The sequence below is a fragment of the Pongo abelii genome, chromosome 1 (genome assembly GCF_028885655.2).
Source record: "Pongo abelii isolate AG06213 chromosome 1, NHGRI_mPonAbe1-v2.0_pri, whole genome shotgun sequence".
In the NCBI taxonomy this organism is placed as follows: Eukaryota; Metazoa; Chordata; class Mammalia; order Primates; family Hominidae; genus Pongo; species Pongo abelii.
In genome coordinates this window covers 139,750,769-139,776,520 of record NC_071985.2, presented here as the reverse complement: position 1 = coordinate 139,776,520, position 25,752 = coordinate 139,750,769, and the positions used below count along the sequence as shown (strand labels likewise).

Below are 25,752 nucleotides of genomic sequence, written 5' to 3'. Positions count from 1 at the left end.
GACATTTGGATTGTTTCCACTTCGGGATATTATGAATAATGCTGCTATGAACGTTTGCATACAAGTCTTTGGACATGTTTTCATTTCTCTTGGGTAGATACCTAGGAGTAGAATTGTTGGGTCATATGGTGAATTTATTCCAAACTGTTTTCCAAAATGTCTACACTATTTTACATTCTCACCAGCAATGTATGAGAGTTCCTGTTTCTCTACTTCCTTGCCAACACTTGTTCTTGTCTGTCTTTTTTATTATAACCATCTTAGTGGGTGCGAAGTAGTATCACATTGTGGTTTTTTTTTCTTTCTTTCTTTTTTTTTTTTTTTTTTTACGGAGTCTCACTCTGTTGCCCAGGCTGGAGTGCAGCAGCATGATCTCAGCTCACTGCAACCTCCAGCTCCCAGGTTCAAGCAATTCTCCTGCCTCAGCCTCCCGAGTAGCTGGGACTACAGGCACAAGGGACTGGGTTTCACCACATTGGTCAAACTGGTCTCGAACTCCTGACCTCATGATCCACCCACCTCGGCCTCCCAAAGTGCTGGGATTACAGGCGTGAGCCACCATGCCCAGCCCTAATTTACATTTTTTTTAATGGCTCGTGATGAGCAACTTTTCATGTACTTATTAGAATGGCAAAGAACTTAAAATTTTTTTTTTTTTTTGAGATGGAGTCTCACTTTTGCCAGGCTGGAGTGCAGTGGTGCGATCTCGGCACATTGCAACCTCTGCCTCCTGGATTCAAGCGATTCTCCTGCCTTATCCTCCTGAGTAGCTCAAACTATAGCGTGCACCACCGTGTCCAGCTAATTTTTGTATTTTTAGTAGAGACGGGGTTACACCGTGTTGGCCAGGATGGTCTCGATCTTTTGACCACGTGATCCCCCTGCCTTGGCCTCCCAAAGTGCTGGGATTATAGGCGTGAGCCACCATGCCTGGCCTTTTTTTTTTTTTTTTTTGAAACGAAGTTTCACTCTTGTTGCCGAGGCTGGAGTGCAATGGCGAGATCTTGGCTCACCGCAACCTCAGCCTCCTGGGTTCAAGCGATTCTCCTGCCTCAGCCTCCCGAGTAGCTGGGATTACAGGCATGTGCCACCATGCCTAGCTAATTTTGTATTTTTAGTAGAGACAGGGTTTCTCCACATTGGTCAGGCTGGTCTCGAACTCCCGACCTCAGGTGATCTGCCTGCCTTGGCCTCCTAAAGTGCTGGGATTACAGGTGTGAGCCACCACGCCTGGCCTAAAATGTTTTTATAATAATGGTCTACCACCTTTTCTCTTTGAGTTATATTTGTGACCATATATATAAATGAGATTAAGAAGAAGGTAAGTAAACCTATTCAGGAATTTGTAATCAATAGGTGTAAAATGAAGGAAAGATCAGGGGAAACTATAGGTAAATATATTATGGTTGGTTTCACATATGAATGTATGGTAGACTAGATGGTAGACTTACCAATGTTAAACTATTATGAACTGTGGAATTATGAACTAAAAAAATCTCAGAAATCATCTAATTCAATACTATTTTATTGGTGAAGAAACCTAGACCCAAAAAAGTAAATAACTTGCCCAACTGGTAAGTAGTAGAATTTAAACTAGAACATAAGATCTTAGCTCCTCTGATATCTGCTTTCCCAGGATGCTGTTTATTTGCTTGGATTTTTAATATACTGTTTGCTTTTGAAATTAGTAATCATATACAGATAACAATTTTAAATTGGCATTCTCATTTGTGTATCAAGAATTATTTCATATATGGTCAGGCACAGTGGCTCATGCTTGTAATCCCGGCATTTTGGTAGGCCAAGGTGAGAGGAGCTCTTGAAGCAAGAGTTCAAGACCAGCCTGGGCAATACAGTCAGACCCTGTCTCTACAAAAATGCAAAAATTAGCTGGTCATGGTGGCGCATGCCTGTGGTCCTAGCTACTCGAGAAGCTGAAGTAGGAGGATTGCTTGAGTCCAAGAGTTTGAGGCTGCGGTGAGCTCTATGATCATAAGCTCCAGTCTGGGTGACAGAGTGAGACCCTGTCTCTAAAAAAAGAATCATTTGAGATATGATTCCGAATGTGGTAATGTATGCTTGATCGTTTGTTTCTTGTAGTGCTAAGAATGATACGATTAGAAAATGTGATTTTTTTTCTACTTCTAGGAGGTGTGATTTGGTTACAGTTTGAAGGTAGAAGTCATTAAGTGCTTACCTTGCTCCTTTTTATAACTGTCTTTTAAAATTCTGTATTATCCAAACGTACAGACAGGTGCATATGCTAGTGTAGCACCATATTTGTAAAATTTGGGACACATATTGTCTTATTGTTTTTTTAGAATAAAATTTTACAGGTAAACCTTCTTTGTGTGCCTTGTCAGATCCCAATTATCTTCCTCTCTCAGAAATGGCAATTATTCTGAAATTCATGTGTATCCTTCTCATCCATGTTTTAAATATTGTCACATAGATGCATCTAGAAATATATATATATGTTGCTTAGTGTTTTTATGAAAATACTGTTTGCCACTATAATTTGTTTTTCACTCAATATTGTTATGAGATGTATCCATACTGATTTATGTGACTCAGGTTTATTTCTTTTAACTATTGTAGTTTTCCAATTATCTTAATATTTCTTAATGTATTTATATATTCTCCTATTGATGGACATTAAGTTGTTTCCATTAAATTCATACAGTTTTTAAAATTTGAAGTTCTGAATAAAAAAGCAACTGCATCCCATTTACATAAGTTTACATATGTTTGTTTTTAAACTTGCAGTTAAAAAGAGAATTATTTGGCTTTAAATCATATCTTTCTAAATACCAGATGAGTAGCTTCTCAAACAAGGAAGACCGTTGCATTGGCTGCTGTGAGGCAAATAAATTGGTGATTTCGGAATTGAGGTACAATTTTCAGATTCTGCAGTTGTAGCAAATAGAATGTTTTTTATTGGTAATTAAGACCCTTAATTGACCGGGCATGGTGGCTCATGCCTGTAATCCCAACACTTTGGGAGGCTGAGGCAGGTGGATCACGAGGTCAGGAGTTCGAGACCAGCCTGACCAACATGGTGAAACCTCGTCTCTACTAAAAATACAAAAATTAGCCAGGCATGGTGGTGGCATGCACCTGTAATCCCCACTACTTGGGAGGCTGAGGCAGGAGAATCACTTGAACCCGGGAGGCGGAGGTTGCAGTGAGCCGAGATAGTGCCACTGCACTCCAGCCTGAGCAACAGAGTGAGACTCCATTAAAAAAAAAAAAAAAAAAAAAAAGACCCTTAATTGAGGTATTTAAAAAATATACAGAGAAACTCAGAGGATATTATAACAGGTATCTGTGGTTCCACAACTAAGAATTGAAACTTCTTAACCAGGATTGATTCTCCTTAAAATTTGTGGTATTTGTTTTAAATCTGTTTCTCTAAATAAAAAATAAAACATTACAGGATGAATAATGCCCTTTGATCCTTATGACTAGTCCCATTTTTCCCCTAAGTATCCACAATCATGAATTGAATATATATTTCTCTATTCATTTTTGTATGTTTATACACATGTACACAAATATAAATGTACTGTATACTGTGTGCAGTTTTGCTTTTTCACTCAGCAGTATTTAAAAAATTCATTCATATTGAGATAGAGTAGATTAACAAATGGATTTGTGTAGTTACTTTTAATAGCTGTATAGGATTCTGTCCTATAACAATGTCATAATTTATTTGTTCCTTTATAGGTATCTTGTGTCTATTTTCTATTACAAACAGTGCTGCAAAGGACATCCTTATACATGTTTTCTTACACATATATATGAGAGTTTCTGTAGTATATATTCCTAAAAGTGAAATTGCTGAGTCATAGTGTACATTTTCAATTTTACTAAATGCCATCAAGTTTGTAAAGTGGCTGAGCCAATTTATAATCCTACAGTGGTATATAGGAGTTTTCATATCCTGCCTAAAGAGTTGACTAATACTAGAATTCTAATTTTTTTAATCAACTTGAAAGGTGAAAAATAGTACAGTATGAGATTTTTTTTATAGAATCTTTCTAATAATTTTTCCCTTCTTTTCTTTTGTGCCAGAATTAAGCTTGCAATAAAAGAGGCAGAAATTCAAAAGCTTCATGCAAACCTGACTGCAAATCAGTTATCTCAGAGTCTTATTACTTGTAATGACAGCCAAGAAAGTAGCAAATTAAGTAGTTTAGAAACAGAACCTGTAAAGCTAGGTGGTCATCAAGTAGGTAAGTATATTGAGTTATTTTAATAAATTATATTCAGAGTTTTGGATGATAGTTTTTTTAAAAAAACTTTTATTTAAATTTTTTTTTAATTTAACTTAAGTTCAGGGATACATGTGCAGAGTTGTTCATAGGTAAGCTTGTGTTGTGGAGGTTTGTTTTACAGATTATTTCATCACCCAGGTATTAAGCCTAGTACCCCTTAATTATTTTTCCTGATCCACTCCCTCCTTCCACCCTCTGATAGACCCCAGTGTGTGTTGTTCCCCTCTATGTTTCCATGTGTTCTCAGATGGTAGTTTTTAAAGAACAAATTTATCAACTGTTTGGTTTCTATTATCAAACTTACTTGATAATCTGTTACTAGTTGTGGTCTGATAAGACAGCAAAAGTTATTTCAGAATTATTAGACTTTGTATCATTCTTTAATGAAGTAAAATTGATATCCAATAAGACAGTGGTCCCCAACCTTTTTGGCACCAGGGACTGGTTTTGTGAAAGATATTTTTTCCATGGACCAGGGGCAGCGTCAGGGTTGGTTTCAGGATGATTCAAACGCATGACATTTATTGTGCACTTTATTTATATTATTATCACATTGATGTTGAAATAATTATACAACTTATCGTAATGTAGAATCAGTGGGAGCCCTGACCTTGTTTCCCTGCAACTAGAAGGTTCCATCTGGGGGTCATGGGAGACCCCCAGAGAATCAGGCATTAGATTCTCATAAGGAGTGAACAGTCTAGATCCTGTGCATGTGCAGTTCATAATAGGGTTTGTGTTCCTATGGGAATCTAATGCTGTCACTAATCTGACAGGAGGTAGAGCTCCAGCAGTAATGTGAGCGATTGGGAGTGGGTGTAACTACAGATGAAGCTTTGCTCATTTGCCTGCCACTCACCTCCTACTACGTGGCCCGGTTCCTAATGGGCCATGGACTGGTACCAGTCCGTGGCCCAGGGGTTGGGGACCCCTGCAGTTAAGATGCACCCATTTTAATATACAGTTTGATACGTTTTGTCAGGTGTTTGTGTTTTAATGTTTAACTCTTGTTACCATCACCACAGTCAAGACATAATGACATCTCCACCAGGATCCTTTGTACTTTTTCCCAGTTAACTTTTAGGCTTAATTTTCTCTCTCTTTTTTTTTTTTTTTACAAAAAAAACCACAAAACTTTTCTTAACTTTTAAGAAAAGTTTAGATTATTGATTTTAGACCTCTTTCCTTTTCTCATCTAAGTATTTAAGGATAGAAACTCCCTTTAAGCGGTGCTTTGGGTGTATTCCACTACTTTTTTTAATGTGTTGTATTTTCATTTTCATTCAGTTCAAAATAGTTATCTCTTGTGATTTCCTCTTTGACTCATAGGCTGTGTGTGTTTTATTTCCAAATATTTGGAGGTTTTTCCAGATATTTTTGTGTCATTCATGATGATCAGAGAACATACTCTATAGGACTTCATTTTTAAGAGTGTTTTGAGATTTGGTTTATTGGCCAGCATATGATCTATCTTGGTGAATGTTCCAAGTTGGGAATACTAGTAATTAGAGGTGGTAATAAATATAATATGTTATAGATTCTCTTACATCAAGAACAGAGCCAATAAAAGGTAGACAGCCTAGAAAGTGAAATATTATGGATGTAGAGAATTTATGAGAAATGGCTACTTATGCAAATCTTGAAGGCAAAGTGTATCTTTTCTTGTTTCCACATCTGTGTGTGTTCTCATGTAATCATCTACATTATGCTTTTTAAAAGCACTCCTGAAGGCTTACTTACCTTGGAGTGGGAGATATGTATGTTTATAGTGGAGAAGGGGCATGGTCAAGTAACTACCTCTGATAACCCTCAGTAATTTTTTTGAGACAGGATCTTGCCATGTTGCCCAGGATGGTCTTGAATTGGGCTCAAGTGATCCTCACACCTCAGCCTGTTGAATAGCTCAGATAACGGGTGCCACTGTGCCTGGCTACCCTCAGTAATTTTTTTTTTAAAGCATCACTGAATTCTCATTAGCTAGTTTGGAGAGAAAGACAATGAGATCAGGAAGGATTCACTCTTTAGAGCTTTTGAACCTGCTTCTATGTGCAGTACATAAAAATGTTCTTAATGATCTCAAATTGTCCAAATAAATTTTATGATTACCTTCAGTTTAAGGAAACAGGGCAACTTAAAAAAATTTTTTTACTATGATTTCTATTAAAAAATGGAATTTAAAAGGTGGAGAAGGATTCTTACATTTCTGGTACAAAGGAATAATCTTAGCTACCTAGAAAAATGAGTGATTCAGAACTTTTTTCCTCTTTGTTATGTATTTAATTTAGAGAGCACATTACTTATTCCTTGACTTCCTTAATGAATGTCTCATTCTCTGTCCCTTTTAGTACTCTTTAGATCAGAAACTAAACTTTGTTTATGACTAAATCTTTCAACTATTTAAGTAGGTTTTTATTCTTGAAGTCCTATTCAGAACAATTTTCCTTTTATGTTTATTAGCCCTTTTATGTTTATTAGCAGAAAGTGTAAAAGATCAAAATCAACATACTATGAACAAGCAATATGAAAAAGAGAGGCAAAGACTTGTTACTGGAATAGAAGAACTACGTACTAAGCTGATACAAATAGAAGCTGAAAATTCTGATTTGAGGGTTAACATGGCTCACAGAACTAGTCAGTTTCAGCTGATTCAAGAGGAGCTGCTAGAGAAAGCTTCAAACTCCAGCAAACTGGAAAGTGAAGTAAGCTTGGAATTAGCTTGGTAATATGTTAATTTTTGAACTAGAACAAAAGGTATTATTTTAGGGTTTTATAAAAATTATATGTTTACATCCAGATTTAAAGTTTTTAAAAATGGTACCACATAAGTTATAAATTGTTTTAAAATTATATTTGGAAACCTTTGTATTTTAACTTATTAAAAGATAAAGTTATTAAAAGTAGGAAAAACTCTGTAGTAGGTAAAAGGTCTCAAATTTGGTGGAAATAATACTGCATTGCAGCCTATTATTTCTTCCATAGTATAAGTTAATATGGTTAATATACATTTATAAGTAAAGACTTTGGATTATGCTGTTGGAAGAAAAGGAGTGATAATAAAGGATTTCAAATTTTAGCAAACCCCAAACCACCTAGGAAGTCTGTTTAATATGCATATTTCTGGGTCCTGTTCCAGCAATTTCTGATTCAGTATATACGGGCACAAGAGTCCGCTTTTTTTTTTTTTTCTTAGAGACAGGGTCTTGCTCTGTTGGCCAGTCTGGAGTGTGGTGGTGTGATCACATAGCTTACTGTAACTTTGAACTTCTAGGCTCAAGCCATTCTCCTGCCTCAGTCTTCCAAGTATTTGAGACTGCAGGCATGTGTCACTATGTCCAGCTAATTTTTTTTATTTTTTATTTGTAGAGACAGTCGCTGTGTTGCCCAGGCTGGTCTCGAACTCGTGGTCTCAGGTGATCCCCACCTCAGTATCCCAAAATGCTGGGATTACCGATGTGAGCCACCACACCTAGCCGGAATCTGTATTTTTATTTTTTGTGTATTTCTGCTGTTTAAAGAATCTGTATTTTTAAACAACTGCATGTAAACCTGAAACAACTACGCAAGGAATTACATTCTGAAAAGGGGATAATGAGTGTTTTGTGAATATCTTGTCTTCATTTTCACTGAGGACAGGATAAGGGTGCCTCATTAGGTAATTGTGGACCAGGACCACATGTGTGTATCTTATACTCAATCTTCAAACCAGAGGCTGCAGTCATCTATAGGTACACTTTTTAAATACCTATAGATGTCGATAGCTTAAAGTCGATAGCCAAGGCTGAGGAAAAGAACTGTAAGATAGGAACTTATGTTAATAATGAAGATGGAGATTTAGATAGTTTATAATTATAGCTACCAATTTACTTAGGAAATTGCCAAATACTGGGATTAATAAGTTTTTTAAATTACAAAAATAGTACAGTCTTGTTAATATAAAAGGGGAAAAAGAAGAAAATGAACCATTGATAATTCTACCACCAGAAATAACTGCTGATAACATTTTATTGTACTTATTTCAGTCTTTAACAGCTACTTAAAAATAGATTAGGGTATTGTCCTTTTTGGATATAGGGGTCTGAATTAAATGACTTATGTTTTACATAGATAGAAGTGATCCTTTGTTTTCACTATTTGTTTTTCCTCTTAATTCTCACTTATTTTTTAAAATACTTATAATTATGTGGGTTAAAAAGTTATTCACTTTGCATCCTAAATGTTTATAACTGTAAGTTTGCCCAATTTACCTAGACACAATGTATTTGAACTTTGAAAAGAGGAGCAGGTGTTTGATCTTAGAATGCAAAATCATTACCTTTAAAAAATAATTTTACATTTATTTCAATGTGTTTTCAGATGACAAAGAAATGTTCTCAACTTTTAACTCTTGAGAAACAGCTGGAAGAAAAGATAGTTGCTTATTCCTCTATTGCTGCAAAAAATGCAGAACTAGAACAGGAGCTTATGGTAAAACTTATCTTTGTTGCTACAAATTTACTGTGATTTTTAGGCACTTAATTTGTGACAGCACATTTGTTTTAACATCATTATTATAAAATATATAGGAAAGTATAAATTCTACTAAACTCTTCTGATCATTTCTTGTTTATATTTTTAAGTTAATAGGCTTATATGGCAAGTTATCCAAGGTTTCTCATTTTTTTTTTTTTTTTTTTTTGAGACGGAGTCTCACTCTGTCACCCAGGCTGGAGTGCACTGGTGCGATCTCGGCTCACTGCAAGCTCTGCCTCCTGGGTTCACACCATTCTCCTGCCTCAGCCTCCCGAGTAGCTGGGACTACAGGCGCCCACCACCACGCCCGGCTAATTTTTTTTGTATTTTTAGTAGAGACAGGTTTCACCGTGTTAGCCAGGATGGTCTCAATCTCCTGACTTCGTGATCCGCCCGCCTCAGCCTTCCAAAGTGTTGGAATTACAGGCGTGAGCCACCGCACCTGTCTGTTTTCTCATTTTTATCCTAATAGGATTGAAGATAATGGTAGTTCTTTGATATGCTTCTTGATATTTAAAATAGTTTAATCTTCTCATCTTGATAAAGCATTTTTAGCCATTTTGTTAAAGTTTGAAGTATAAACTACTGTGGTTCTTTAAAGAATGGAATATGACATATTTAATGGTTGACTAATGTACTTTTATGTAAAACTGCTTTTCAATTATACTTTTTTTTTGAGACAAAGTCTCACTCTGTGGTTCAGGCTGCATGCAGTGGCACAATCATGGCTCACTACAGCCGTGGCCTCCCAGGCTTCCTCCTGAGCGTCCCCAGAAGCTATGACCACAGGCGCATGCCACCACACCTACTTAGCTAATTTTTTGTGTTTTTCATAGAGACGGGGTCTCGCCGTGTTTCCCAGGCTGGTCTTGAACTCCTGGATTCAAGCGATCTGCCTGCCTTGGCCTCCCAAATCAATTATACTCCTTTAAAGTGTTTTGTGTTTCTAGGAAAAGAATGAAAAGATAAGGAGTCTAGAAACCAATATTAATACAGAACATGAGAAAATTTGTTTAGCCTTTGAAAAAGCAAAGAAAATTCACTTGGAACAGCATAAAGAAATGGAAAAGCAGATTGAAAGAGTAAGTAATACATATTTAGAATATGAGTGCTGAAAAGAAACTTAAACATTACTAGCCCCAGCATTTTTTATTTTGTAGATGAGGACACAAAGATACACAAAAGTTAGTAGCAAGAGCTGTAATTAGAATCCCAATCTTTCTGAATATTTTTTCAGTGCTTTAACAGAATATAGTATGCCTTCTGTTTCAGCTGTAATCATTATTTTTGACATTATTAAAGTAAGAGTAATTCTGTAGACTCCATTTCCCTAAAAATATCAGTTGCTTGAAGACTGATTGAGAGGAAAAAGCAGAATAATAGAAGCACTCTTGACCTTGGGTTAAAAGTAGAAAAGAAAATGTGAGACCAAAAATGCAAGACACAGTAAAAAAAAATAGATACAGTAGTCCCTGCTTATCCATGGGAGAGACATCCCAAGACCTTCAGTGGATGCCTGAAACCACAGATAGTACTGAACCTTATATATTTTTTCCTATACATACCTATTATAAAGCTTAATTTATAAATTAGACACAGTAAAAGATTAGCAACAATTCTAATAAAATCGACCAATTATAACAAAATACTGTCATAAAAGTTATGTGAAAACTTGTTCTCATAAAAGTGTGTTCTCCCTCTTATGCCCTAGTGCCTCCTTTGCACTTTTTTTTTTTTTTTTTTTTTTGAGACAGAGTCTCGCTCTGTCAGCCAGGCTGAAGTGCAATGGCATGATCTCAGCTCAGTGCAGTCTCTGCCTCCTGGGTTCAAGTGATTCTCCTGCCTCAGTCGCCTGAGTAGCTGGGATTACAGGTGCATGCCACCAAACCTGGCTAATTTTTGTATTTTTAGTAGAGACGGGGTTTCACCATGTTGGTCAGGCTGATGTCAAACTCCTGACCTCGTGATCCGCCTGGCTCAGCCTCCCAATGTGCTGGGGCTACAGGCGTGAGCCACTTCGCCCAGCCTCCTTTGCACTTTTATGAATGTAAGTTCTGTGAGGCATCTTCTTTGAGAACAGCCTAGTTTCGCTGCAATTGAAGACTTGCTTTGGATGGTATCTTTTCTCCTTAGCTTCTTCATCTCTGCTGGAAATGTGACAGCAGCTGCTTCATCAGCAGACACAGCTTCTCCAGTAATTTTAATATTTTTCAATCTAAACCTATTCTTGAATCTGTGTAATCATCCCTTATTTGCAGTAAATGACTTGGTGTCACTTGTTTCAGGGGATCCTTGCTGAAGTCTTAATATATACTCAATATTTTCTGGTGCAACACATTGCAGTCAGTTGGAACATGTTTTCTGTTAATGCCTTCCACCTACAAATTTAATGCCTTTTCTATTTTAACTGAGCATTTATGCATTGTGGTTGTAACTTTTGTAGTTTGAGGTACAACTGCCATACTTGCATGAATTTATTTTTCTTCACAATTTCATGGATAGATTTGTTCTTTATTGTAGATCTTAGCAACCTCAGCAGGCAGTTTTTTTCTTTCCTTATTAAGTCAAGAACCTTCACCTTTTCACTTAAAGGAAGCATGCTATGTCTTCTCTTTGACATATCTAAATTGGATCTGCATCCAGATAGCATCACTACTCTTTTGCTTTGGGGCCATTATTAAATAAAATAAGAGTTCCTTGAACATAAGCACTATGATACCATGGCAGTTGATCTGATAACCAAGATGGCTACTAAGTGACTAACGAGCAGGTAGCTTATACAGCATGGAAAACGGATCATTCTTGTCCAGAGCTGGACATAGTGGGACGTCATGAGATTTCATCACACTACTCAGAACTGCAATTCAAAACATATGAATTGTTTATTCGTGGAATTTTCCATTTAGTATTTTCAGACCAGGGTTGACTGCAGGTAACTGAACTGTGGAAAGTGAAACCACGAATACCACGGGGCTGCTGTAATTTAGATGAGCTTAACAGAAGAATGGAGCAGACAAGAGGAAAAAGACAGTGAACTTGAATGTAGATTAATAGATATTATTCAGTCTGAGCAACAGAGAAAAAATGTTTTTTTCAAAGAAAAGAAAGATTTATAAAAATATTGAACAAAGCCGCAGGGATATATGGGGAAGGACCTATCGGAAGATCTGATATTCTTGTCTTCAGAGTCAAAGGAGAGAATGAGATTAGTGCAGGAAAATATTTGAAGGAATAATGTCTGAAAACTTCACAAATTTGATGAAGGAAATAAATTTACAAATTTTAAAAAATCAAAGAGAACTACTTCTAGACACATCAAAATCCTTGCCAAAAACTAAAACAAAAAACTTTGAAAGCACCCAGAGATAAATGACACTGCATATAAGGGAACAAATGTTAAAATTACTGCAGATATCTCATCAAAAACTATGGACATAAGAAGATGGAACAACATTTTTTAAATGCTGAAAGAGAAAAAAGCTGTCAATCTATTTTATGTCCAACAAAAATACTCTCTAGGAATGAAGGTAAAATAAAGACATTCTTAGATGAAGGACAGCATAGAGAATTTGTCACCAGCAGACTTGTTCTAAAAGAGATGCTAAAGAAAGTTCCTCACGGAAAAAAAATACCTGAGAGAAGCTTGGGACCTCAGGAATAAAGGAAGAACAACAAAAACAGTAAATATTTGGTAAATATAGGATTTTTATAATATCTATGGCAGTTGAAAGAAGAAATTATAACATTTACTGATGAGGTATGTTGATATAATACATGTGACAACTACAGTGTAAAGGGGGAGGGGTAAAGGGGTCTATATTCTTAGTTTCTACATTTTGCCTTTTTTTCTTCAGCCATTAAGTTCAGGGGTACACGTACAGGAGGTGCAGGTTTGTTACATAGGTAAACATGTGCCATGGTGGTTTGCTGCACAGATCATCCCATCACTTAGGTATTGAGCCCAGCATCCATTAGCTATTCTTCCTGATGCTCCCTCTCTCCCATCCCACTCCCCTATAGGCCTCAGTATGTGTTGTTCCTCCCCATGTGTTCGTGTGTTCTCATCATTCAGCTCCCACTTATAAGTGAGAACATGCAGTATTTGGTTTTCTGTTCCTGTGTTAGTTTGCTGAGGATAATGTCTTCCAACTTCATTCGTGTCCCTGTAAAGGAAATGATCTCGTTCCTCTTTATGGCTGCATAGTATTCCATAGTATGTATGTACCACATTTTCTTTATCCAGTCTATCACTGATGGACATTTAGGTTGATTCCATGTCTTTTCTATTGTGAATAGTGCTGCAATGAACATACACATGCATTTATTTTTATAATAGAATGATTTACATTCCTTTGGGTATATACCCCATAATGGGATTGCTGGGTCAAATTGCGTTTCTGCCTCTAGGTCTTTGAGGAAATGCCACACTGCCTTCCGCAATGGTTGAACTAATTTACACTCCCATCAGCAATGTAAAAGTGTTCCTTTTCTCCACAACCTCTCCAGCATCTGTTTGTTTTTTGACTTTTTAATAATTGCCATTCTGACTGGCATGAGATGGTATCTCATTGTGGTTTCGATTTGCATTTCTTGAGCGATCAGCAATGTTGAGCTTTTTTTTTTTGTATGTTTGTTGTCCACATGTATGTCTTCTTTTGAGAAGTGTCTGTTCATGCAAATGATTTCATTTCTTCCTTAAAAAGAGAGAAGCTGAAGACAATTTGGCAAAATACAAAAATCTATGTAATTTCAATTATAGTTTCACATGTATTTAATATTTAAAATGTTTCAAAATTTTAAAATATTTAATATGAAAATTCTGTTTTCATGTTTAGCTTGAAGTTCAACTAGAGAAAAAGGACCAACAATTTAAAGAACAAGAAAAGACTATGTCCATGTTGCAACAAGATATAATATGCAAACAACATCATCTTGAATCACTAGATAGACTCTTGACAGAAAGCAAAGGGGTAAAATCATCCTTATAAAAGTGCTATTTAGAAGTTGACTAATATTTTATGTCTCTATAACTTGCCTTTAAATCTAATCAAATCAGTTAACAGCCTGTTACTAATGCTAAAATGTTTATTTGCATACTTTTCTTACTGTTTTTAGGAAATGGAAAAGGAAAATATGAAGAAAGATGAAGCTTTAAAAGCATTACAGAACCAAGTATCTGAAGAAACAATCAAGGCTAGTATGCTACTACTTTAATTTATTTTTCTTTCTTTCCTTTTTTTCTTTTAACAGACAGAATCTCTCTCATTTGCCTAGGCTGGAGTGCAGTGGCATGATGATAACTCACTGCAACCTTGAACTCCTGAGCTCAAGTAATCCTCCCACATCAGCCTCCTGAGTAGCTAGGACAAGCGTGCTCCAACATGCCTGGCTAATTATTTTTTTCTATTTGGAGACATTCTTGTGGCTTTTTTATTTTTCTCTATAAATTGTAAACATTACACAGATAAAAGGCAATTCAGAGCTGATGATTTGACCTGACTCAATGAACTTAGTTCCTTTAAATGTATTTTCTTTAGTGCGAATTATGATCTTAATTATTTGATAGTTAATCATCTAGTTTGTAGGTTATCTAGCCTCCTTTTGTCTTAAAACAGTTTTTATAACCCTAAAAATTGTTTTAAATTTTAGCTATAATTGCTACTTATTAGCATTACCAAAAAAAAAAAAATTACCAGAGGAAGTGGAGGAAGAGAAAACTAAAAGTGATTCAATTTTGCTTGTTTTTATCAGTTGGCTTGTAAGATTAATTGAGATAAAGCCAGAATTTCTAGCTAAAATATGGCTTTCTGGTTAGTATATCTTCATGGTTAAAAACATGGGCTTTGTTGTTAAATTGGGTTTCAGTGTGGCTTTAAGTGCTTACCCACTCGCTGTAACCTTAGCCAGGTTATTTAACTCTTTGAACTTTAATTTCTTCATCCACAGATGAGGAATGACAATACCCTAGAAGAGCATTAGTGCGAGAATTAAATGAAACAGGGTATATAAAGTGCTTAGCACATACTGAGTTGCCCAAAGTTTTGTAACTAACTGCTATATATTTAGTATTTTCTCTTTTGCATTTTTAATGTTAAACATAGGTCCAAATATGCTATGACGTTTATTCTGTCATATGTAGCTTGAATATAAAAGATTTGTTTTAAAGATACGATGTTATTTTTTGCCTATTCTGTTTTTAATTCATTTTGTGACTGTGTATGCCCATGTAGACATATGTTTATTCATAACTATTCCTGTAGTATTCACCAAAACTCTTAACATTTAATGCAGTGTCAGTTCATTTCCCTGTGTAAGAATAGCCCCAAATTTCATTAATATTAAAAAATGATTACTGTACAGAGATTGTAGGCATGAAATACTTTTATTAGATAAAACTCATGTAGCCACTTAACTCCTAGTTTTCATTAAACTACCTAATGTAACTGGGCAGTCATCTGGTAAGGTATTTCCGTGTGTTAATAGCCAGATATGAGATAGAAAAGAAATCAGCAAAAGAATGAATTATGATGTTGGATTTTATTCCTTTAACATCTTTAGCAGGTTTGCTGTTTGGGGAAAAATCAAAATGAGTAAGAAATATAGAAGCCAGATTCCTATGATTTAAGCTATATTGACTGATTCTACACATAAGTTATTTATAGCAGCAAAATAGAAGCCTGAAGTCTACTTCTTTCCTCCTGATTATGTCATTACTACCTTCCTTTCATGACTTTTGTTCATGTCTCTCGACAGGCCTCAACTTGTTCTCTGCAAAAGAAATATGAATTTTTTTATCTATAGGAAAGTTGTAAGGATCAGTTTAAAGTTGTATCACTTAAGCTAAAAGGTTGATGATAAAATTCTGAACTGGTAACAAGAAATCAGTAAATTAAACCAGTTGTTACCTGTTGTTAAATAGAAAATTGAAAAGGTGCTTATTAGACTTACAGATTTTATTTCTTTTGTTTTGTTTTCCTTTTATTTTCTACTTTGGATTCCCCAAAACTCCCACAAAAAAGTCTTAAACATAAAAAGAAGAGCTTACCTTCTTTTTTTGAAGATGCATAGCCTAGAGCCCTATCTGGTTGTCTCCAGACTGTGCACCTGAGGAGCTTCTTTGGTTCAGCAGAGTGGTGTTTGTTTTTGTTTTGATTTCATTTATTTACATACACACACACACACACACATTTGCAAGTGGTTTGTATACAATGCAAGATGTTTATCTGTATGAGATTCAGACTTTCAAACTGTTCAAATAAGAAATTCAATAGAGTAGTGGATGTTTTGGGTTTTTATTAGTTGTTTATTAGCTATAATTGATTTATTTCTAATTTATTTTTTAAAATTTCAAGCCCACAAAAAATTGAAAAAATAGTGTACTCCTCACCTAGATTCACTCTCTGTTAAAATCTATTAAACTGCAGGTGCACTCACTTTATCTCTCTCTACACGTACACATGCATGCATGCTTGTGTGTGTCCCTACCAACCCACCTCCCTTTTGCCAAACCACCTGAGAGAAGGTTACGGATGTCATAATACTTTACCCGTTTAATACTTAACATGCATCTCCTGTGAACAGAGAATTTCTCCTGTATGGCCACACCACCACTACACTACAGAGAAAGTCAACATTAAGTCAGTAATATCATTCAACATTGTCCATACTAAGATTTCCCCAATTACTTAAATTGTCCTTTATAGCCTTGCTACTCAAAGCATGGTCTTTGAACTAGCAGCATCAGCATCACCTGGAAGCTTTGAAGAGTATCTAGCCATGCCCCAGACCTGATTCACCCCAGTGAATCAAGTGTGATGACACAAAATTTAAGGAGACACTCTCAGGATTATATACCTTATTTAATTTGATGACTGCCAGATCTCATTATTTTAAGGGCATACATTTTCATTGATAATTAGCAAACTAACTTTGGGGTGAGTCTTTGAGGCTGTGTGAATGTCTGTTCCTCAATAACCTTATAATCAATGGCTTTCATATCTAATGATGAATCTTGCCCAAATGAGATATTACACTGTTAACTATTAGGTAGTGATATTCTGACAGAATCATAGATTTTATTTATTTTCTCTGTGTGAAGGATGATACAAGTCCCAATGCCCATTCTGTTTCATAAAAAAAAATTTTTTTAAGTATTTATAATTTTCATTAAACAAATGTTAATTAAAAATTATTACTAAGGCAACAGTTTATTAACAAAGATAGTCATTCAGAATTACAGATTTTTTAGCTGTTAATGGTTTCATACACAGATTATAAGGGTGGTGTTCAAAAACTGTGTATCTTATAAGATTCCCTTTTTAGAAATAAGAGCGGCAAAGATAATTTCATGACGTAGAATAGAATCTGCAAGAGGGAATGTTTTTCTCGTTTTTTCATCTGCTAAGAAATCTAAGATTTCTTTCACTTTTTCAAGACTGCTTACTAGAACATTATTAGCATTAAGAGGAGGAATGCCATTGAGAAGCTCAAATTTACAATAAAGAAAACAAGGAGCAAGACAAGAATCTTATTAATAGATGAGATGTGGAGCATGTATGCAATATGTGGGCCTTGAACAAAAAGTACCAAATTTGAGCTGCTCTTTGGTATTAAGGTAGTAAAGCAGTGGCAACTACATGAACACTTGGACGAAGTTAAATTCCTGCCTTTCTGAAAATATTTTCACTGTTTCAAAGCAAAGAAGGTTTCACTTCTTTTTTTCTAGCTGACAAATTATTTTCTTAGTAACTTCAGCATTTCAAAATATTCTCACTTAAGGCCAGGCAAGGTGGCTCACACCTGTAATCCCAACACTTTGGGAGGCCAAGGCGGGTGGATCACCTGAGGTCAGGAGTTTAAGACCAGTCTGGCCAACATGGCAAAACCCACTCTTTACTAAGAATACAAAAATCAGCAAGACATGGTGGTGCATACCTGTAATCCCAGCTACTCAGGAGGCTGAGGCAGGAGAATCGCTTGAACCTGGGAGGTGGAGGTTGCAGTGAGCCGAGATCGCACCACTGCACTCCAGCCTGGGCTACACAGCAAGACTTTGTCTCAAAAAAAAAAAAAATCTCACTTAAGCATCGTTAACAGTATGCTAGTTTGTACTCACTTTCCTATTTTTCTTATTCAAGGAAGCTTAAGAAGTAGGTTTAAATACCACTTACCTTTTAAAGAAAAGTTTTTAGGGTGTTTGGCCTACAGGTTCTTGACAGTTGGCCCCAGTTTATCTTGTCAATTGTGGCTCCCAAATAACCATTTCCTACAAATTCATCTTCTTACTACCCTAGGCTCTTGCCAACTTCTCACCACTCCCTTTCACAGGGCCTTGCTTCTGAGCATACTCCCTTTTCCTGGAATGCCCTTCTAAACTTGTCCAACTCTCGTTTATTCTTCAGGATTCCATCCCTTGGTTTTCTCTTTGGTTTCCTCATTTGCAATGAAGAATTAGTTTACTCAATAAATATCTTCTATAATGGCATTTTATATCCTAAGTAGGACTGTATATTCACTATTTGAAGCAGTCAGGTAACATTAGGAGATAAATCTGTAAAATATTGAGTATATCATTTTGTGTGTGTGTGGTTTTTTTTTTTTTTTTTTTTTGCTTTTTTTCCTGCTTAGGTTAGGCAACTAGATTCAGCATTGGAAATTTGTAAGGAAGAACTTGTCTTGCATTTGAATCAATTGGAAGGAAATAAGGAAAAGTTTGAAAAACAGTTAAAGAAGAAATCTGAAGAGGTAAATTAACATTTACTTTATATATAGCATATATTTCAAGTGATTTTTTTTAAGAAGCATGAGACGTAGGACAAAATATATATATATATTTCCTTTGAGACAGCGTCTCCCTGTGTTGCCCAGGCTGGAGTACAGTGTCACAATCTTGGCTCACTTGAACCTCTGCCTCCCGGGTTCAAGCAATTCTTGTGCCTCAGCCTCCTGCGTAGCTAGGATTACAGGTGTGCACTACCATGCCTGGCTAATTTTTGTATTTTTGGTTAAGATGGGATTTCACCATGTTGGCCAGGCTGGCCTTGAACTCCTGGCCTCAAGTGATCCACCCACCTCGGCCTCCTAAAGTGCTGGGATTACAGGTGTGAGCCACCGTGCCTGGCCAAAATAATATCTTTTATGTATCTGATATAAAAATGTATTTCCAATAAAATGTAAATTCCAATTTTATTTTCTTTAAAGAGCAAACATTTCAATGCAAAATAAAATATACCTTAAAATTCTAATTCTTTTATTTATTTTTAGGGAATCAGAAGAATAAATTATTAATATTACAGTCATTCTAATGTAAAATTACATGACACCTTGAACATTGTTTTAGATTTAGAGGTTTAAAATTCTTCAAGAATTTTTCATTTTGTTTTTGTTCTTTCTTGTTGTCTGTAGGATTGAGAATTAACTTTAGAATTTCAACTTTTTTGAGATAAGTTTCTCAGATACTGCATTGGAAACCTTTTTTTTTTTTTTTTTTTTTGAGATGGAGTCTTGCTCTGTCGCCCAGGCTCGGCTCACTGCAACCTCCACCTCCTGGGTTCAAGCAATTTTCTTGCCTCAGCCTCCTGAGTAGCTGGGACTATAGGTACATGCTGCCACACCCGGCTAATTTTTTGTATTTTTTTTTTTTTAGTAGAGACAGGGTTTCACCATGTTGCCCAGGCTGGTCACGAACTCCTGAACTCAGGCAATCCGCCCACCTTGGCCTCCCAAAGTGCTGGGATTACAGGCGTGAGCCACCGCACCCAGCCTTGGAAACGTTTCTTGAACATCTTACTCATCTCTGTATGCTCAATTTGTAGCACTTTACTTTGGTTAGGCACTCACTAAACATTTGCTCAAATGGATAATCGTAATGAAGAATTTATTTGTTAGAATTTATAATGTACATATTTTAAGGTTAAAATTTATTTTTAGAAATCGTTCACAATGAATCTTAATCAAGGTTGACTTTTGACCACTCAGTGTTGCTCACGCCTATAAGCCCAGCACTTTGGGAGGCCAAAGTGGGTGGATCACTTGAGGCCAGGAGTTCAAGACCAGCCTGGGCAACATGGGGCAAAACCCCATCTCTACAAAAAAATTAAAAACATTAGCCAGGTGTGGTGGTGCATACCCGTAGTCCCAGCTACTCAGGAAGCTGAGATGGGAGGATCACTTGAGTCTAGGAGGTCGAGGCTGCAGTGAGCCGTGATCACGCCACTGCACTCCAGCCTGGGCAGCACAGCGAGACCCTATCTCAAAAAATATATATATGTATATATTTATTTATTTGTTTATATTTACATATTAATCAAGATTGACTTGAATATATCAGAAAGGTCCAATGAGAAAAACAGAAGCCTTTATATCTTTTAAATAGAGCAAATTTATACAGAGAATTAGATACACAGGTGATGAAAGGGTAGAGAAGCCAAACAGTATACCACAGTGACTCAGAGATTATTATAAGCAGGGACTTGCTACTATTGTTAAGGTTAGAGGAACATCAGGAAAAGATGGTGTGATCATAGTCTAGAAGCAGGGCTGCCTATCTGGAGCTGGGGCCAAAGAAAAAGGGTCTGTCCAATAGGAACTGGGGCAATAGAGGAGGAGCACTGCAGCTACTGGCCATTCCCATTGGCCAAACCTATTTGTAATCTAGAGGGCAAAGGAGGCCAAGAAATGCAGTTTCCTGCAATACACAGAGCAGAGCAGGGGAAAGGCATAGGTAGATCTAAGAGTAAATAATGTAGTTGACCAGCACTCCAGACTTAGGCGCATCAAGTAATTATATAGCCTTAGAAGTTTAAAAAAAAAAACAACTTCAGATTTTATACGGTCATGTCTTCTTCCCTCTACCTTCCCTTATGAAGGTTTTTTAGCATCTTTGACAGGCATGTATTTTTCTACTCCAATACATAGAAACTAAATCATCTAAACTGTATGTACTTGGATTTTTAAAAATAGGAATGTCCTTTTTTTTTTTTTTACTATGATCTTCTTTAAAGTAGTATACAAAATACATTATTTTGGCATTTATTCTACTGCCCATACCCACACTCCGCTTCATAATAAATAGACTTGGCAGAGATGGAATCTACCTGGAGGGAGGTAGGCAGCATTTGTAACAGGAGAATCTGTTGAGCTTTAGACTTTGCATTCATAGAAACAACATCAGAGACTAGGGTGGATAACAGGTATTTACACACAAAATAAATAGAACTTTTTTCTTTTTTGGAGACAGGGTCTTGCTTTGTCACCCAGGCTGGAGCGCAGTGGTGCAATCTCGGCTCACTGCAACCTCTGCCTCCCAGGTTCAAGCAATTCTCCTGCCTCAGCCTTCCCAGCAGCTGGGATTACAGGCATGTGCCACCACACCTGGCTCATTTAGAATGATTTTTAGAACAGCTGGAAAGACATACCTAGGCTCAAACTGAATTAGAAACCAGAAGCGGTAATCAGGTATATTTGACCAGACTAGGGAGTAAGTAAATTAGAAAGATTTGCAAGCTCATTTATTGCCGCTCAATCGTTAGCTCAACTGCACATGCATTGGCTTGCTTACTTAGAAGGTCATCTGTCACGTGTTCATGTGTATTGACAAAAAACATGGAGAAGAATCCAAGTACTAACTGTTGACTTATTTGCCTTTACAGCAAATTATGTCTTACAGAGAAAATTCTTTCTAATGTTGGTTAATATAATTAACACCTTGTAACAGCAGAGTTGTGAAGTCTTCATCGTATATAGCTACATTTTAGAAAATCTGATTTGAGTAATAGTGCATCCATTCTGTTAATAATAGGTGATAAAGATGTTCTTATCTTTTAAATCAGGGAATATGCCCCAATCATATAACTCGCTGAATAATTAAGTGGCCCTAGGGCATATAGGTAGAAATTTAGCCAGTTGTGAAAACTACATGTTGATTACCCATTGCAAAAAGCTAATATATATTCCTCTGAGCTTTTGCCTCAGCCACATATTCTTTTCCGGATGTTGAAATAAATATATTTATGATGAAAATAATACTTTGGGGTTCTGAATTTTTGGAAGATATTTAATTTCATATTAAAATGTTTTTAACAAAGCTTTTAAAATAATAAAGTTATGTGTTCATGCAAAATTACATTGTCAACATGATAAAAGAAACTAAATACAAAGTAGATGCGAATAAGCCTAAATGTTTTCTGCATAAAGATTTTATTCAATAAAATCAGTTGTTTCATTGATAAATATCTTCATTTAAATGGATGGACTTAGATTTTGAGAAGCTGGCATCATATATTTCTGCATTATATTTTATTTTTAAGCAACAATTATGAGACTTTCTGCTTTGGGTACATAGTGATACTAGATAAAGTTAAGTGTAAGGTAGATTTTATCATCTAAATTCTACTTTCTTATTTACTTCAATTATAAAATATTAAGTACTCTGGGAATATAATAATACATTAGTAGAAAATATAATATAAAAACAATTTGTTCTGTATTTACTTTTAAACTAAAGCCAACTGGCTAGGCGCAGTGGCTCACACCTGTAATCCCAGTACTTTGGGAGGCTGAGGCAGGCAGATCACAAGGTCAGGAGATCTAACACGGTGAAACCCCGTCTCTATTAAAATTCAAAAAAAAAATTAGCCAGGCGTGGTGGTGGGTGCCTGTAGTCGCAGCTACTTGGGAGGCTGAGGCAGGAGAATGGCGTGAACCTGGGAGGTGGAGCTTGCAGTGAGCTGAGATCGCACCACTGCACTCCAGCCTGGGCAGCAAAGCAAGACTCCATCTCAAAAAAAAAAAAAAAAACTAAAGCCAACTGGAGTTAAAGGTCAGTACAATGAAATGCCAGTATAAGTTTGATAGATACAGGTTCTATTTTGTAAATATTTATGATAACTAATATTAGATATTTCAATATATGTAATTGAAATGTCAGTGACTAGATTACTGAAATAAAATTTTGTTGTTATTATGTGGTAAGGGTTTGTGTTTTGGTTAGATCTTATTTTTTTCTTCTGTTTTGTCTTATTTTAATGTTTTGTCCATTTTTTTCTCTGAATAGTTAAGTATGAGACAGGATGTTCCAATAAAGAAAAAAACAGTATTTAAACCTGTCTTGCAGGCAAGTCAGTTCTATCTAAAATAAACCAATGCAGAAGTGTGATCTGCAGGTTTGGTCAGGAGCTAAGAGAGAAAACAAAACAGGTGATACTGACACATATTTACACTAAATTATTTTCATGCAGACAGAATTAAACAAAACAGATTTGCATGAAAAGGGATTATAATTCAGGATTAGAGATCAGTTAGTTGCCTATGATATCCAGGGTTACTTCAAGTATACAACATCATCATATAATTAAGAAATCTGAAATCTCGGAGCTTCTCATAATGAGCAAAGAATATTTGGCCCTGAAGGCCTTAATGTTCACCTGCTGGATAGTTAGAAAAAAGAAGCAAGTCATGATTCTCTTCCACTATTTACTATAAGGAGTTTAAAATTCCTTTTGGAATGATATTTACTGGAAAGATTCTTTGCTTTAAAGAAATGGCTTTATTTTCCTTCATTTAAAAAATTTATTACATAAGCAACAACAAGAAAACTTTTAAAGAACATTTACCTACAGCCCATTCTCTAATACTTCAGTTTTCATTTTTCTATGTGCATGTATATTTTTCAAAATTATATTAATGAAATGTGATTTTTTTAACTATAAATTTTTATATGTTAGCTGTCTTTTTAATTATTTTAAATGGTTGCATCATTTTTAATCACATTGACAATCATCACTTATTAAATCTTCCATTCATTTTGGTAGGAGATGAAGAATATTATAAAATATATTTTAAATTATGTTTCATTGTTGATAGTATTTTAAAAATAATTTCTGCTGGCATATTTTTAGAATTTGGATTACTAGGACAAAGGGCATTTATTTTTCTTCTTAATAGGTGCTCTTGGATAAAAGTATCTTAAAGCAATTTTGGAGACCATCATATTCAAGTCCTAAATATATAGAGTAATTAGTGAAATTTCTTAGTTGTTATTGTCATTCCTTTATGTGTTTTTTTGTAGCATAAATATTCAGCAGTGCTTTGCTGGGATATTATTATATAAACAACAGCAATAATAGCAACAATAACAATAAATAGCACCAAACATCATATAGTGCTTTTATGGCTCTAGTTTATTATTAGAAAGGGTGAAAGAATCAGGTGAAGTGCAGATAAAACCATGGCTGCCTATACTGTTCCCTCCTTCTGGGAGAGGTCAAACAGAACATGCTCCTTTTTATAGCAGTAAAATGTGGCAACATCTGTTTCTGCCTAGGGAAGCCTATTTATGACTCAAAGTTCAGGGTTTTTACTGGGGGCTTGTCACACAGGAACAATGACCAGCCTACAAGCATCAAAAATTCCAGAATTCTAAAGGAAGGCATGTTTCAGTGCCCCAGCCAGGCAAAACAACCTCATCACTTAGGAACATTTTTAAAGCCACATTTCCAGACACCAACCAAGAGCAATCCTATAAGCAAGCCCTTCCAGTACATCTCCCCATTAGAAAAATGAATACTGCCCTTCCAATGACAAACTATAGACATGAATGCAATTGTCCCACATGACAAGTGGATGGTTATCTAATAAGGAGGACAGCTTTGACATTTTATTGCCATTTATTTGAAACATTGCGTTGTATTGAGAGAGATATATATATATTTGCCAGGTATATTGTTTACAGAAAGAGCTAAAGATAAAAAATCACAGTCTTCAAGAGACTTCTGAGCAAAATGTTATTCTACAGCATACTCTTCAGCAACAGCAGCAAATGTTACAACAAGAGACAATTAGAAATGGAGAGCTAGAAGATACTCAAACTAAACTTGAAAAACAGGTATATATTATCAGCCCAAGATTGTTTTATTTGTATGAAATAGAAATTTTTAAAATCATGAATAGACTTTTGGTTAGTTTTTTAAATTGCTGTTTGGCCAGATGCCGTGGCTCATGCCCATAATTCCAGCACTTTGGGAGGCTGAGGCAGGTGGATCACCTGAGGTCAGGAGTTCGAGACGAGCCTGGCCAACGTGGCCAAACCTCGTCTCTACTAAAAATACAAAACTTAGCCAGGCATTGTGGCACATGCCTGTAACCCCAGCTACTGAGGAGGCTGAGACACAAGAATCGCTTGAACCCAAGAGGTGGAGGTTGCCATGAGCTGCGATCGTGCCCCTGCACTCCAGCCTGGGCGACAGAGTGAGACTCCGCCTCAAAAAAAAAAATTGCTGTTCAATCTCAAGGATTTTGCATTATAAGAAATACTCTATACTGATATTCTAAAATAAAGTTCTATTCCTATGTAATCTGACCTCCATCTCTTATACCATGATTATATGTTTGCCATTCCATACAATTTATAATTCATGTTTCTTTATTCAATCTGTCTTCTTGTACCTAATCTGAATACCTATAATTTTTCCCTTTCAGATCAGGACATGGTATGTGATATTCCTTAAAGAAATGGCAAAGCAGTGCACTAAAAGAAAAATCTCAAGGGAAAATACCCCTGAAAGTTCTAAAATTAAAAATTATTACTTACTTGAATGTAAGAATTCTAGAGAATTTTATACTAGAATCTAATCTTTTTCCTTTAATTCATTACTGAATTTATCTGAATTCTTTAGATATTTTACATTTTTATTTTGTTTTTTCTTTGAAAAGAAATCAAATTTACAGTAATGTGTAAATTAGAAAATGATCATCCCCTGTAATCTTACTGTATTTTCCTTTTTTGTCATTTTTATGGTCTTTTATCTACTTGTTCTAAAGTCCTCCTCAGCCTGTCCAGTGGAACTAAAGAATCTTCCTCTCACTACATTTAAACACATCAGGCAGGTATTCTGTATTTTTTTTTTTGAGACGGAGCTTCACTCTTGTCACCCAGGCTGGAGTGCAATGGTGCAATCTTGGCTCACTG

At 35.8% G+C, this 25,752-nt stretch overlaps 1 protein-coding gene across 20 annotated transcripts in view; it reads left to right on the top strand.

The window, feature by feature from the left end:
• The window catches only part of CCDC18 (coiled-coil domain containing 18), a 100,734-nt gene that overhangs the window by 27,571 nt on the left and 47,411 nt on the right, over positions 1-25,752 (top strand). For 6 of the 20 annotated variants that reach the window (XM_063718515.1, XM_054554180.2, XM_063718459.1 and 3 more), the window contains 9 exons: positions 2,767-2,891; positions 4,075-4,235; positions 6,735-6,976; positions 8,631-8,741; positions 9,737-9,868; positions 13,622-13,756; positions 13,902-13,979; positions 18,414-18,530; positions 24,502-24,669. In XM_063718515.1, the coding sequence (XP_063574585.1) occupies positions 2,767-2,891; positions 4,075-4,235; positions 6,735-6,976; positions 8,631-8,741; positions 9,737-9,868; positions 13,622-13,756; positions 13,902-13,979; positions 18,414-18,530; positions 24,502-24,669 (1,269 nt within the window). The remainder of the gene's footprint in view (positions 1-2,766; positions 2,892-4,074; positions 4,236-6,734; positions 6,977-8,630; positions 8,742-9,736; positions 9,869-13,621; positions 13,757-13,901; positions 13,980-18,413; positions 18,531-24,501; positions 24,670-25,752) is intronic. The other 14 variants (XM_009247814.3, XM_024230902.2, XM_063718465.1 and 11 more) reach the window with 6 other exon arrangements.